The sequence below is a fragment of the Alternaria burnsii genome (genome assembly GCF_013036055.1).
Source record: "Alternaria burnsii strain CBS107.38 chromosome Unknown 705, whole genome shotgun sequence".
Taxonomy (NCBI): domain Eukaryota; kingdom Fungi; phylum Ascomycota; class Dothideomycetes; order Pleosporales; family Pleosporaceae; genus Alternaria; species Alternaria burnsii.
Window position 1 is genome coordinate 2,228,283 of NW_024066107.1, and position 14,660 is coordinate 2,242,942.

Sequence of the window (14,660 nt, forward strand, 5' to 3'; positions counted from 1 at the left end):
CCTCCGATCCAAATCAATCAACAAAGTAGATCTCTATTTAAGACGGACAATGAGCACGATATCGAGAGTATGCCGAAAGCACAATCACTGAAGCCAGGCCTTCAGTCATGAACCCGACAACTTCTTTCTTTGAGCTCTTGAACGACTATCTCCAAACCATCTCAGCTAGCCTAGCTATGTACAAAGACTTTGTTCGCAAAGATTGTTTGATCTGACTAGTAAATGTAGGCGATATAGCATACGAGTAAAATAGGCTTCAATGATACCCACGACCTGAAAATAAAAAACTCTTCGTACATCACTCTATGCATTTCATAGGCGGCGTCATGTCCAAATGTTCTTAGCCGTACGATAATCCGCCTCCACCCCTACTCGGAATGCTACGAAGAGATCGGCGGGCAAGCCCATGAAGTACGCAAGAAAAGCGGCCCAGCATGTGGAAACCTTGCGAACGGGCCTACCAGCGTAAGTGCCAATGTACGAAGTGCATGTGAGACATACACTGACCTCGTACATCCATATTCAGAGTCACCAACTATTGCCATGTTTGTAGAGAATGTGAGGTTATGGTCCGAATGCAAGAAGATCGTACATCGAGACAAGGGAGTTGAGAGTTGTCTCAACTATAGTCGTGGTTACTGGTACAAAGTGTAGATTTGGCGAAAACAGAAGTACGTCATGCGGACTATAGAGTTGGGTGGACATCAAGCTTCTCTCTGCAACCCATCGAAGAAGATTTTCATGTCATTATTTAACATTGAGCGTCGTAATGCGCTGGTCAAACTACAGTACTGTGTTCGTCGATGTCCTCTACTCAACGGTATAGTACAAGTCATGTTCATTGTATCAAGTGAAGAGGGAAAAGAGTACATGAAATATCATATTGGAATCCGCGCGTTACGCTTCAAAAACATAGAATTGGCAGAAAACAAAGAAATTGGGTATATGTTGTCTAAGACAAGCGACGATACAGTCAAACCTCATAGCATATAACCGATATACTCTTTTACAGATCAAAATCCATTCGTCATCGTCATCAATTCCCGCCTCAATCCTCCCTAATATACGCACACTACTGGAAAGCTCCCCTAATCTTAGCATAAAGCTCTGTATCCAAGAAATTGTAATTCGGATCGCTGAAACAGAAAGGCGCTCGTAGGAGCGTTTCAGCCGTAGGACGCTCCATGGGATCAATAGTGAAGCAGTCGTACATGAAACTTAATCCCTCTACTCCAATCACCCTGGACACATCTTCGGGGATGGGAGGAGCCTGGTTCAAGCTACCGAGCTTGTAAATGGCACCAATGGCTTCTTCCTTGGACCACGGACGTTTACCAGCAAACATTTCTAGGACAACGCAACCCAGAGACCAGATGTCGACCTTGGCAGAATACCCTTGGCCCTGTGAGCGAATCACTTCGGGAGCCATCCAGAAGACGGAGCCTTGCATGCTGTTTGTCACGTCATTGCCGTAGATATTGTCGCTCTTCTTGGATATGCCAAAATCTGAGATCTTACATGTGCCGTCCAGGTCCAGCAGGATGTTGTCGGCTTTAAGATCGCGATGAAGAATGCCTTCACGATGGAGGTATGAAAGGCCGAGCAGAGTCTGCCGTGTGAGTGAAGAGACAACAGACTCTTCAAATTTGCCGTGCTTGCGGATGCAAGACCCTACACTACCACCAGAAATGTACTCGAGAAAGATTGAAATGCTGTACTCTTTGCGTTCGCATCCGAGGTACTGCACAATGTTGGGGTGGTCAAGATGCTGCATGGTATCGATCTCTTGATCCAAACTCTTCACGAGTTCTTTGATCTTGTCTTTGTCGGACCCAGCGGCCTTGGCGTTGACCTCGACTTGTTTGACAGCGATAAGCTCTCCGGTGGTGATGTTCATACCAAGGTAGACGCGACCAAATGTGCCTTTGCCAATGAGTTGACCCTTCATCCATTTGAATGTTGGCTGCCGCGACGGGACACTTGGTAGATGATCTTGAGGTATCGTTTCCATGACAAGGCGCGAGCCGCGTTGAGGTCGTACTTGCTCAGTTCTGGCATTGAACATTTTCGTCGACTTTCGCCTGACAATATCGCCACCATTGCGTAGCGTAGCAACTCGCGATGGACCAGCACCAGCATGTGCCTGGCCTGGGAGTGGCCTCTTGTCGAGTGGCTGGTATTGTGATTTCACCACTTCACGAATAGATTTGGTACGGCCCAGGCCAGCGCCCGACTTTCTCATGTTTCGCTGCGCGATACTCTGCAGTCCGGCACCACCACGAGTGAGGGGCTGGTTGACAGGAGTGGGCTCGACCGGCGCAGGCTGGGAGTCGTTGGCTGGCTCAGCGGCGCCATCCGCATCCTCTTCCTCAAGCATAGGTTGGTCGAGGTTGACATTCGGGAAGAGCTCATCAAGGTGTTCCACAAGGGCTTCAGCTGGCGGACGGTTTGCCCAAACATCGCTAGCGAAGGATTCGCGACGCGAGAACTTGTTTGTATCATTCGGGGAATCGGTCCAGGTTGCAGATGCAGCCGATTCAGGATGGAAGTCGCTTGGTTGTGAGTCACGATCCCCAATTGCGCTTTGCTCAGCGGACTTCTCCGTAACTTGCGCTAATGAGTTCTTTGACCGTTGTGTCTTAAGTGTAAGGTTTGGCCGTTGGCTACGGGAGTTGGTTCTAGTGATGGGTGTGTTCTTCGCAGGTGTGGGCGGACCAGCTCGTCCTGCGAGCGGCGCAGCGAATAGACCATCATCGGAGTCATCATCGTCGGAATCCAAAGGTTCAAGGTTTGGTGACTTTGTAATAAACGACACTCGTGCTTCCTCAAAATCATGAGTAGGGCCATATATAGATACCCTTGATGGCTCTCTACTCAGTGTGGACTCTGGGGCTTGCGCTGTGTGAGGGCTTCGATTCGGTGAGCGAGATCGTTCGTCTCTTGGTCGTGTCACTGCCGGGTCGGGCATAGCGAGGGTAAGGTCTGGCCTCTCATTTGACGTATCATCTCCGAAAGCTTCCTCATAGTCAGGTATTCTGAAAGGTATATTCCCCTTGCTCATTGTGAAATCGCCGGGACTGCGAGGTGACCCACCTGGACTATTCCTGCCAGAGCCGGATCTAGCTCCGAATCCATTGTCCTGCAGTATCTGTTGCGATGGTCGAATACTCTCGGGTGAGCCTTCCTCCTTTGAAGGCGGTTGCTGACCCTTTGGTTGTGGTGCGCGGTTCGCTGCTCCAATTCCCGCACCAAGATTACCAGCACCGATGATGGCGGCAGCAATGCCCCCTAATCCACTTGCACCTTGTGGAATGGCTTTGCGCTTTTCTGACTGTGATTCGGTTGATCTTCGCTTGTCTTGACCATCGTCACTTTCGGGCCATGAGCCACGGTTTTTAGCCCTTGACAACGAATTAGCCTTCAATAGCGTGCTGGTATCGGCAGGTACCGGTGGTGGTTCTCTTAGAGGAACGAGTTGCTTTGGCTTCCCGTCGAATTGTTTCTTCACGTCTTCGTAAGGAGAGGCGCGGGGCTCGTCAAAGTCAACAATGCGTTGGCTTCGGTAACTAAGGTTATCACTCGAAGTAGGGTTCAGATCAGGACTGTGTCCATTGATCTTTTGGAAACGACTCCTCAAGTATTCATCCTGTTTCCGCTTGGTTTCCTTCCGATGCTCTTCAGCAGCGGCTTCTAGCAGCTTCCGTCGTTCCTCTTCAGCCAAGTCATCACGCGGTTCCCACGCAGACTCTGGAGGCCTGTCGACCGGGTTGTTTGGCACAGGCTCAGCCTTCTCTGCCATCTTACGAAGAGCCGCACTTCTGTCGGCGACTAGCGTAGACTCTCCAGACTTTCCACCTGGGGAGTCTAGCTGGGAGTCGGCGTTGAGCCGAGAGTATGCATCTTCATCGATAGACCTGGCAGCTGTATGAGGAACCGAAACTCCTAGTCCGGCAGATGGAGGTACGGCTCCCTCTTGGGGTATCTTGACAAAGATCTTGAGCTCGCCAACTCGGTTTCCGTATTGCGACCGAGCCTTCAGCAACTTGGAGTCTGACAGAGGATGATCGTGCTCTTGCTGTCCGGGTAGCGTAAGATGCAACTCTACACCAGGTATATGGCTCAATCCCTGACTCAGCTCTTCACAACACACAGTCCGTAGAGATGCTGCTGAGTCTACATTGGTGATGTCAATAAGGCGGTAGTTCCAGCCATCCGGTGTTACGAAAGCGTATTTACGGTCTTCTCTCCCAGATGCACGGGTGCGACCCGCTGCTCGGTTGTCGGAGTCTGTCTGAGCTGATCGTCTCGAAGGGGGCCGCTCGTTCAAAGATGTTTCGCTTGAGTTCATGCCAGACTTTCCGAAAAGGGAGCTGCTTGGATGAGTACGATGGCTTGCCGGACTGGTGGGCGAATCAAGACTGGTGTCATCAGGAGATGGGTGATTCTCCTTCTTTCGCCCACCCATGATCTTTTTGAAGAAACCCTTCTCATGATCCTTAGCACTAGTCGGCACCTCCATATCGTATCTTGCCAATCCGGTGCCTGGCCGTGAGCCTTCGTAGCCGTTCTTCCGGTTCTCGTTCCGGCTCTCAGACCGGTTCTCAAATGACCTACCCGAGGGTGGACCGGAGCCAGTATTAGCGAACGTGGAGTTTATTGATTCAGTGCTATTGACGCGGTTGTGAGGAGAGTAGTAGCGGGATCCGTTGTTATTCAAACCCGCGCTGAGCTGCCCCCCGTTAGTAGCAAGGCGGGCTGATGATAAGGCTGGGCTTTGTTGTGGACTTGCTTGGCGATAGTTTGTCGTACCCAGAGAGGATGGCCCAAATTCCGAGGATGCGTTTGGACTGTGCCGGACAGACTTTGGATCGAGGCCTTGGAGAACTTCTCTTGAGTAGGGACTGCGTGCCGGTCCCTCGGAAAAGTCTGGAGTCGGACCAAGGCCTGGAACTGTGAAATTGCGCTGCTGTGTAGAGATGCGTCTGGGTGGATTTGTGCTGCCACCAGGCGAATGTAATAGCAATTGGCGACCAGGGCTCTCTTCGCCGTTGCCAGCTGTGGTTGGTGTCGATCCAAAATCCATGCCCCGCGTGCCAATGTAGGGTGAATTCTCGACAGTGCCCTCTGTTCCGGCGCTCGTCATGCCAGTATCAGATCGTTGCGGTGCTGCCCGAGGATTGGCGGTGGTGCCAGTCTCAACAATGGAGCGTACAAGTCTACGCAGCTTGCGACCCTCGTCCCGCTCTCTGTTCTGGTCCCATCCAGTCCCACTTGCGGTGCATTGCTTGGCCAGCTGCGGAAAGATGACCTGATGCATCATGGCTACATTGCCTTTGCTACCATGGCCACGGCCAATGTCCAAGAACTTTGAGCCTTCGAGACCCAATGTCCTGAATGTTTCTTGCCAGTCTCGCGAGAAATTGTTGCTCGCTAGCCAATGTTGTACACGTTCAGCGGGCCAGTGCATCGAGTGGTCGTGTGGAGATATGGGCGTGGTGCCGTTGCTTTCGGAGCGGTGGTAGACGCTGCCATGGTTCTGGACCATTGGATTCTGTAGGGTTGCGGTTGGCGGCCCAGAGGAGTCGTAAACCTGAGCTCGTTCGGTGGGTATATTGAGGTGATTGCGACTACTGGGCGTCTGGGGAATGTTGAAGCCGTTGTTGGAGCCATATTGCACGCTTTGCACGCTCTCGAGGAGGCTGCTAGAGAAGGCCTGGGCCGACGTGTCAGGGTTGGCAGAGTAGTTGTCGTCCCTGTAGTAGGGCTCGGGATAGGCTCCTCGCGAAGTGTGCAGTGGAGGTATGCCTACGCCGGGACCAAACGACTCGCCGCCGGGGATGTATGTGGCTGATGTTAGAGGGGGTTCGCGCTCGTGCTGGATTTGTTGAGGCGGAGGCCCTGGGGGAGGGGGGATGTTGTGAGGGTAATTGCGATACTGGCCCGGGTCGTAGCCTTGCTGCTGGTACTGGGGCCTTGGAGGACCCCAGTTGTTGGTAGCATGCGGGGGTGGCGGGATGGGTATGCCGCCCAGGTTGCCGTAGTTGGTGGGCCGTGGCGGCGGCGGGGGAAGGGCAATGTGGCTGGCGGGCGTGCTCGAGGGCTGGGGCGGCGGAGGGGGGATGTATTGATGCATAGCTGAACCGTCGAGGTATGGCTGCTGCTGCTGGCGGTGCGTGGTGAGTGGGTCGGCAACAGTATGCGCCCTCGCACGCGGGCTCGTAGAAGGCGCGCTGGCGCCGCCGGGGGAGAAGGAGGGATATGGCGAGCCGAGATTGCTCAGGCCCAGAGGCTGGAGCGACGACGAGGGCGACGAGGTGACGCTGGGGATGTCGGGCAGCGGAAGATTGGTGGGCGGGATGCGGTTCGGGCGAGGCCCGCGACGGGCAGCAGGGTCCGAGGGATTGGAGATATTTGACGCGGAGCGCTGTCGAGGCTCTTGGGTCATGTCTTGACCACGGCACGGCGGTGGAGGCTCCTCGGATGGGTCAGAGGCCAAGGTCCGTCACATCACGACATGCCTGGGGGAGCCAGCTGCCAGACGTGGTGGGCTCCTTGGGCTCCTTTGTCCGTGTCGATGCAAGTTGCGCGGGTGGGTCCCAGGACCAAGGCGACAGGTCGAATACGGGATACGAATCGCGGAGCCGTTGGGACGAACGGGGGGGTGAACGATGGAGTCTGGAGGTCAGAAACGCGGCGCCTGCGCTTGCGTCGACGAGGGCGCTTCGACGAGGGCGGATGCGCTTGGCCGTCGCAGCACAGATGGGATGGAACCACGGCGCGGGAGATTGCGAGGGCAGTGGGGACAGCGGCGAGGGCAGCGGCGACAGCAGCAACAGCAGCAGCAACACAACGACGAGGGGCAGCGACTGAGCGACCGAGTGCGCCGGCGTCCACATGCTGCCTGAGGGTCTGGCGGTGGTGAGAGCTACGGCCCGCGCACGGGCCAGGTGTGAAGCCGGCACCGTGATTTGCTGGACGCGCCTCTGAACTCTTGCGCTGTCAGCCGTTGCACCCTTCTCGACCCGCCTCTTGCACGCTGTAACTTTCAATGCGCATCCATCATTACGTAGCCACCGGAGAGACACCGTCGCGAGCCCACTTGCCGTGTTTCATCTCACACGAGCACGTGGCGGTGCTGGCCTCGCACCGCCACAATTGCTGCTGCAGCACTCAGTCCCCGTTAGTCAGGTACTGACTGGCCCGGCTATCTGCTCCCGAGCACCACCTTTGCTCGTATCAACCTAATGTCTAATTTCAATCTTCACCTCCTTTCGCCCTCTCCGTCGCACTCACAAAACTTTGTCTTCCGCTCCAAGTCTCGCTAAACTCCTGCAAATACCATTTTCCATTTCTCCTAGTATGTTTTGGTGGGGCACCCGGTTAGTCGACAGGGCCAACCCTCCCTCCAACCTGGGCCGCAGAGCGCACAATGTACATCTACCAGCATCACGGCCAGCTGGACGTCTTGTCCTGGGGCACCTTCACTGATTGGCAAGTTTCAATATGGCGATATTTCGGCGTTTTGGTCCTGCTACAACAGTACCTCGAGCGCGCCAGCTTGTTCGTTCCTGGTGTGGTCAACTTGGCCATTTTCAAGCTGGCACATTCGAGTGCACGCGACTTGCTCCTGCGAGGCCTGTGCAACATCGCAGCATCTCAAGCACCAAAGCCACCCCACGCATTCATGTCCTGGGCCTAGGAAGTGTCGGCGCTTTCACTGCCCACTCGCTTGCTGAGATACCTGCAAGACCAGCGGTAAATCTACTGCTTCATCGTCCCTCTCTTGTGCAAGACTATGTGGAAAATGGAAACAGGATCCGATTGAAGACGCACCAGGGCCAGAATGTAGCTCAAACGGGCTATGACTTGGAGGTGTTGCACGGTAAAACCTGGCACTTGATGCAGGATTCGCGCACGTATGGGGCTGCTGAGGTATTGCAGTCAATAGGAACCCCAGTCGATGAGAACATCGGCGACCTTATCGTGTGCGTCAAGTCTACCCAGACGGTTGCAGCCCTACAGCCTCTTCTACCCAGACTTTCGCGCAAGTCCAATGTTATGTTTCTGCAAAATGGCGCGGGCATGATCGAAGACGCAAACACATTCCTTTGGCCTGATCCGCATGTGCGACCAAATTACGTTACGGGAGTGATATCGCACGGCATCACTCTGAACAGACCCTTCGATATCACTCACACGGGGCCTGCAGCAACATCAGTAGGACCAGTTCCTCGAGAAGATGGTGACGCAGCTCAACCGCTTTCGCGGCTGCTAGACATTCTACCTCTTGCACACCGTCTGAAATGCCAGGCTTATTCGTGGCCCACTATAGTAAGTGCCCCTGTACAAACTTCATGCGAGGCACACACTGACTTGGTACACCCACATCTAGCTTCAGGTCCAACTAGAGAAGCTCGCCTGCAACGCGCTCAGCAACCCTATCTGTGCACTCGAAGACGCAGTGACTGCCTACATCCTCAGCATTCCAGAAACCAACATGAGACTCATGCAGGAAATCTCATCCGTTATCCTCGCTCTGCCTGAATTACAGGGTGTGGAGGGTGTGAAGGACAGATTTTCGGCGAAATCTTTGCACCACACGGTTATGGATATCATTGAGAAGAATAGAGCAACTACGGTGAGTATGGTGTGGGACATGAGAAATAGACGAGAGACGGAAATCAGATATATCAACGGGTACTGGGCTAGACGTGGGAGGGAAGTAGGTGTAAGAACACCCTTGAATGACGAGCTGGTGGAGAGAGTCCAGGAAATGACTGCAGATAAGCTGCGGGGAGCTGAGCTGTGATCTTCACGTTCTGATGTATGATTAGCAAAATTCAGACTTGGATCAATGTTGGGATTCTGCTGTGGATAGACGGGTGATGATGCAGGTTGACCAAATACATGTTGATGGAGTGGTACGGCCCACGAGGCGCCCCGCTTTCAAATGTCTCGATTCCACTCTGACCAACAATCTCGTGCTCGATACAAGTTATTTCCACGCCGCGATAACAGTGTTGGTACGAAGAAAATTGTGAGCGTAAACGAAGCCTGGAGCTGCAAGCGCACGCATTCGGTAGCAAGACCACGCCGCAGATCTGATACCTCACGCCACCTGGGCTGACAAACAGCGTGTATGCAGCGCGTCGCGTTACTATGGTGCAGTGTCCCACGTCCACCCGATGCACTCGCACGAGACGCGCCCAACAATGGCGCTGGCCGGTAAAGACCGGACATGACCTCATTGCCATGAACTTCGCGGACCCTTCTTAAAAGGTAGCTGCGCCCAACAGCCACCATCATACCAAATAAACTATTTTCTTAGCACCAAAGCTTCAATTATCTGACAGCTCGGCAATATGGCACAGGATCTACGCTCCCAGGATATCAAAAATCCAATTGACATTGCAGAGGTGAGTCGTGCGGACTGAACACGCATGTGAGAACGTGCTAATTGACCGACGCAGTACCTCTTCCGCCGACTTCAACAAGTTGGAGTCGAGTCAGTGCATGGTGTGCCAGGAGACTACAACCTCGTCGCACTTGACTACATTCCCAAAGTCGGCCTGAAATGGGTCGGCAATTGCAATGAGCTCAATGCTGGTATGTAAAGCTCATGTTTGCGCTACCAGCGGCTCGCTTGCGGGAGCGACCGAAGTCGATCCGCCCGCCTCATACTATATATACTGACGATCACTATAGGCTACGCGGCAGATGGCTACGCAAGAGTCAAGGGCATCTCTGCATTGGTCACAACTTTTGGTGTTGGAGAACTCTCGGCAGTCAATGCTATCGCTGGCGCTTACTCCGAATACGTACCCATAGTCCACATCGTCGGCTATCCTTCGACTGCATCCCAGAAGAACGGAGCACTGCTACACCACACTCTTGGAAATGGCGACTTTACTGTTTTCTCGAGGATGTCCAGGGAAATCTCATGTGCTGTGTCCATGCTGAACAGCCAACACGAAGCGGCCATGCTCATCGACAATGCCATCCGGGAATGTTACCTAAAGTCGAGGCCCGTCTACATATCTTTGCCTAGCGATATGGTGACGAAGAAAGTCGATGGCGACCGCCTCAACACACCACTGGATCTGGTATACCCACAGAACAACCAAGAAGCCGAAGACTATGTTGTAGATGTGGTCTTGAAATATCTACATGCAGCAAAGAACCCTGTCATCCTTGTGGATGCATGCGCTATCCGCCACCGAGCGTTGAAGGAAACTCACGACCTCATCAAAAAATCAGGCATCCCTACATTTGTTGCGCCAATGGGAAAGGGCGCAGTGGATGAGACGCTACCCAACTATGGTGGTGTATACGCCGGAGACGGTTCCAACGCCGGTGTGCGGGAACGTGTTGAGTCGTCAGATCTTGTTCTCAGCATTGGTGCTATCAAATCCGACTTCAATACTGCAGGCTTCACCATTCGCATGTCTCAGCTGACCACCATCGATCTACACAGCTACGGATGCAAGGTACGCTATTCGGAATACCCGGGTGTAAGAATGAACGGCGTTCTCTCCAAGGTTACAGCAAAGCTAGGAAAGCTGAACATTGAGTCCGGACCCAACCCAAACAACAACATTCCAGACAAGGAGACCGCATCTACTGAATCATCTATCAAGCATGCCTGGTTTTGGCCAAAACTCGGTCAATGGCTGAAGAAGGACGATATCCTCATTACCGAGACTGGTACCTCTAACTTCGGCGTCTGGGAGACTCGCTTCCCAACAGGCGTCAACGCCATCTCACAAGTCCTCTGGGGCTCTATCGGATACGCAACTGGCTCCTGTCAAGGTGCCGCCCTCGCCGCCAAAGAATCAAACATCAAGCGCACTATACTCTTTACAGGTGACGGCTCTTTCCAACTCACAGCGCAAGAGGTCTCGACTATGATCCGCAACAAGCTGGCTCCTATCATTTTTGTGATCTGCAACAAGGGTTATACAATTGAACGACTCATCCACGGATGGGAGGACTCCTACAACGACGTTCAGGAATGGAAGTACAAGGATATCCCCCGTGTCTTTGGCGCCGAAGAAGGCAGTGTGCTTACATATCGGGTCGAGACAAGGGAGGAAGTTGAGAAGCTGTTCCAAGACGAAGAGTTCTCTAGTGGCGAGACGCAGAAGATGCGGTTTGTCGAGTTGGTCATGCCGTGGGATGATGCACCGGCTGCGCTCAAGGCGGTTGCTGAGGCTGCGGCGAAGACGAATGCTAGTGCTGAGTAGACGGTATAAGGAGGGGTTTGTAACTAATAGATGGTGTTAGGAAAAGACTTGGATATAGGATATGGCATTGGGCACGGTTCTCTTCTCTTCGTATGAATAATGACAACATAGCCCTATTCAAATATAATCTTACATACGTCACTGGCTTCATGACTTGAAACTTGATTCGAACATGTAGCAGAGAGCCATTGCAAGTAAAGCAAGTTGATCTACACAAATGCAGAAGATGGAAAGTGATAACAGAAGCGTACGCCGTCGATTTGTATGTATTTCAACCATCGTTCCTTCGTAAGATCTTCGTATTGTCTTAATGTATCGACCATATCTTATCGCCTCTTGCTCTCGATATTATACCATTACGTTTACTTTCTGACCTCCAACTCTTATTTACAAAGCGATAGCAAAGACAACCGCCAACACTGTCGTGCTCATTGCCGCCCAAAACGTCCTGCCAGCGATCATCATGCCACTCGCATCACCCGAAGCAGAACCGTCAGAGTTCGCACCATCTCCTGTTGGGCTCGGGCTCGGCCTCGGGGGCGGAAAGCTTGTGTTTGTGGGCGTCTCAGTAAGGTTCTGCACTGTAATCCAGGTCGCGGCGATTCCGGTTGTTAGGTTCGCGTCAGCCGCGAACTGGCTAACGTTGAAGCCCACCCTGTTGTCTGCCAGATCGTCGTACACGGAGGGTATGCTAAAGTTGCGTGGCTGTGCCATCAGGATGAACGTGTAGCTGTGCGGGATATCGCCGACAGGAGGCGAGGGCTGGAGGTACGGGACGGGATTATCCGAGGGGATTACAAGCGGCGATCCTGTTGTGTTGGCAGAAATGGGCACGGAGCGTGTTACATTTGTGGCAATCCAGTGAACGAGTTGGACGCGCGAGTTGTTACGGGGTACGTCGAGGTCGACCATGAGGAGGACGCACCGGCCGGGGCCTTGCTCGTCGGCGAACCATACTGGGGACGAGATTGTCGGGCGTTGTGCGGTTTCTGGTGACGAGTGTCAGTTTGGAGTTGCAGGGACTCAGATCGATTCAACTCGACTGCGCCGCGACGAAAGAGATTGAAGCATACCAGGACGAGGAATCAGCTCTCCACCAGGCGACACGGTATTGTTCCCGTATATGACCGTCAAGTTCTGGGAAACCTGGATGGGAAACCCAGGTGCTGTCGCCGCCGTCGCAACACCCGCCAGTAGCGCAGTGGCGCTCAGAATGGTCTTGGTGAACATGTTGGTCGTCGTCTTGGTCGGTGTTGTTGTTGTTGTTGTTGTTGTTGATCGTGGTGGTGTGTTGTGTTGCGCCGTGATGGCAGTCGTCGCTTGATGATGCGAAAAACGAAGGAGCGTGCGCTGCTTCTTTAATTCGTGTCTTGGATCTGCGCAAACTGCAAGAGCCTGGCGGATGTTTCGTAGCTAATGGCCTAATTCCGAGTACCCGAAGTGACAGCTCCAGATGTCGTTCATGACGTTAACCAAGACTTGGTCAAGGGCCGGCCTTGCTCGGGGTTTAGGCCAGGACGGCATTCCGGCACAACTCACCTGAGCGCGAGCGCTGATTTGATTGCCTGAGGGCCCGTCTTCATGCCGTAGTCGGCGTTATAAACACGACCGCGCTGGTCGCCTCGTGCTCATGAGCCGTTGGACCTTTGGTCGGAGTAACTGACTCCTGCACTGGTAGGTGTTTTCATCATGTTCGCGCCAGTCTAAGCATGCGCCGTTATCTTTGGCCGCGACACGTGAGGACCACAGCAACGGATACCGGCAGAATGCCCATGGCTATTCATTCAGGCCGCCCTCAAGGCGTGCACGATTCCTTCAAGATAAACCACGCATGGATAAAGTGTGCCTGCAATTCGTCTATGCTCTATGTTTTAGAAGGCCTGTCTTAGCTCATGCTACTCGAAACACTGCTCATTGCCTGTCCCTATGATCGACTGATCATGTGGTCTCGTGCAGGGCCAACGCCAATCCACTTGACCTTCACTCCGACAAACTTCTCAATGTACTCGATGTAGTTCCTCGCCTGGACGGGCAGGTCGTAGTAGCTCGTTACACCAGTTGTAGGCTTTTTCCAGCCAGGCAGCGTGTCGTACTGTACTTCGACTTGGCCAAGTATCTCGATGTTCGCAGGGAAGCCTTCGAGCACTTCACCGTTGTACGAGTAGGATGTCGCAACTTTGAGCTCGTCAAAGTCGTCGAGGACGTCGAGCTTGGTGAGGTTGATGGCGGTGTAGTCGTTGCAGGCGTGCGAGTGCTTGACGACAACAAGGTCTAGCCAGCCGCAGCGGCGCTTGCGACCGGTTGTGACGCCAACTTCGTGGCCTACCGATTGGAGCTTCTCGCCCAGCTCGTTCAGCTGCTCGGTAGGGAAGGGTCCGCTGTCGTACGTTAGACCACATTGCTCGTTTTTGGATAGTAATATAAACTCACGATCCGACACGTGTGGTGTAGGCCTTCACTACACCGACGACCTCCTTCAGTGACCGCCAGCCCAAGTTGAGACCTGTGATGACACCTCCAATACCAGTGTTCGATGATGTGACGAAGGGATATGTTCCGTAGTCAATGTCCAGCATCAGCGCGTTCGCACCTTCTACTAGAATCTTAGCGTTCTTCTCCTTGGCCGATGCGACGAGTGGGATCTGGTCGACGACATAGGGAGCAAGCTTCTCGCGCAGAGTCTACTCATACTGTTAGCCTTCGCATCGCAACATGCAATGCCGCCATGACTAACCTTGTACTGCGCAATCTCCGCATCCACGTCGTACTTGAGCAGATCACCGTATCGCTTCTGGAATCCCGAGGCTAACCTCCTGAGCTTCGTCTCGAAGATCTGCTCGTCGAACAGGTCGCACATGCGGAGACCGCTCCTGGTCATCTTGGTGCTGTAGGTTGGGCCAATACCCTTCTTGGTTGTGCCTATGTCGCACAATCAGCACTGGTGTCCCTCGCTATGCGCGTATGTTCCTCACCAATCATGCCACCACCCAGTTCCACTTCTTCCAGACCATCCACCTTCTGGTGGACGTCGAAGACGACATGTGCTCTGTCCGAGATGAATATCCTTCCTTCAGTGTTCAAGCCATGTTTCTCCAGCGCCTCCAATTCCTTGAAGAAGCTCGGCACGTGGACGACGCAGCCACTTCCGATGACGTTGATGCAGCCGGGGTTTACAAGACCACTGGGGAGGATATGGAAATCGTACGTCACGCCGTTCGCGACGATGGTGTGTCCGGCGTTGTTACCGCCTTGGGCGCGGCAGCAGATTTGCGATTCGTGAGCGAGTATGTCGGCGAGCTTGCCCTTGCCTTCGTCGCCCCATTGGGCCCCGAGCACAACGGTAGTTGTCATCGTGAGAACGAGGAACGAAGAAAAGGGAATGGACGGGGCGGCGGGTGGGTTTTCAACAGCCCATGG

At 53.5% G+C, this 14,660-nt stretch overlaps 5 protein-coding genes across 5 annotated transcripts; 1 reads left to right on the forward strand and 4 right to left on the reverse strand.

The window, feature by feature from the left end:
• Nucleotides 1-1,072: 1,072 nt before the first annotated feature.
• GT037_000793 (camp-dependent protein kinase) lies at nucleotides 1,073-6,445 on the reverse strand (the record flags this gene model as incomplete). Its single annotated transcript, XM_038925840.1, has 1 exon — nucleotides 1,073-6,445. One exon carries the CDS (start codon nucleotides 6,443-6,445, stop codon nucleotides 1,073-1,075), a length of 5,373 nt encoding a protein of 1,790 aa, XP_038791696.1.
• A 40-nt stretch (nucleotides 6,446-6,485) lies between these two features.
• GT037_000794 (uncharacterized protein) lies at nucleotides 6,486-7,177 on the reverse strand (the record flags this gene model as incomplete). The annotated part of the gene is made up of 2 exons (XM_038925841.1): nucleotides 6,486-6,996; nucleotides 7,119-7,177. Coding segments are annotated over 2 exons (570 nt in total), but the record flags the coding sequence as incomplete, so codon positions are not given.
• A 326-nt stretch (nucleotides 7,178-7,503) lies between these two features.
• GT037_000795 (pyruvate decarboxylase) lies at nucleotides 7,504-11,243 on the forward strand (the record flags this gene model as incomplete). The annotated part of the gene is made up of 5 exons (XM_038925842.1): nucleotides 7,504-8,331; nucleotides 8,393-8,638; nucleotides 9,354-9,416; nucleotides 9,471-9,606; nucleotides 9,706-11,243. The coding sequence occupies 5 exons, from the start codon at nucleotides 7,504-7,506 to the stop codon at nucleotides 11,241-11,243; spliced, it is 2,811 nt and encodes a 936-aa protein (XP_038791698.1).
• Nucleotides 11,244-11,630: 387 nt separating this feature from the next.
• Nucleotides 11,631-12,473, reverse strand: GT037_000796 (uncharacterized protein; the record flags this gene model as incomplete). Its single annotated transcript, XM_038925843.1, has 2 exons — nucleotides 11,631-12,232; nucleotides 12,317-12,473. The coding sequence occupies 2 exons, from the start codon at nucleotides 12,471-12,473 to the stop codon at nucleotides 11,631-11,633; spliced, it is 759 nt and encodes a 252-aa protein (XP_038791699.1).
• A 694-nt stretch (nucleotides 12,474-13,167) lies between these two features.
• On the reverse strand, nucleotides 13,168-14,594 carry GT037_000797 (adenylosuccinate synthetase; the record flags this gene model as incomplete). The annotated part of the gene is made up of 4 exons (XM_038925844.1): nucleotides 13,168-13,621; nucleotides 13,674-13,924; nucleotides 13,978-14,162; nucleotides 14,216-14,594. 4 exons carry the CDS (start codon nucleotides 14,592-14,594, stop codon nucleotides 13,168-13,170), a joined length of 1,269 nt encoding a protein of 422 aa, XP_038791700.1.
• Nucleotides 14,595-14,660: the final 66 nt, after the last annotated feature.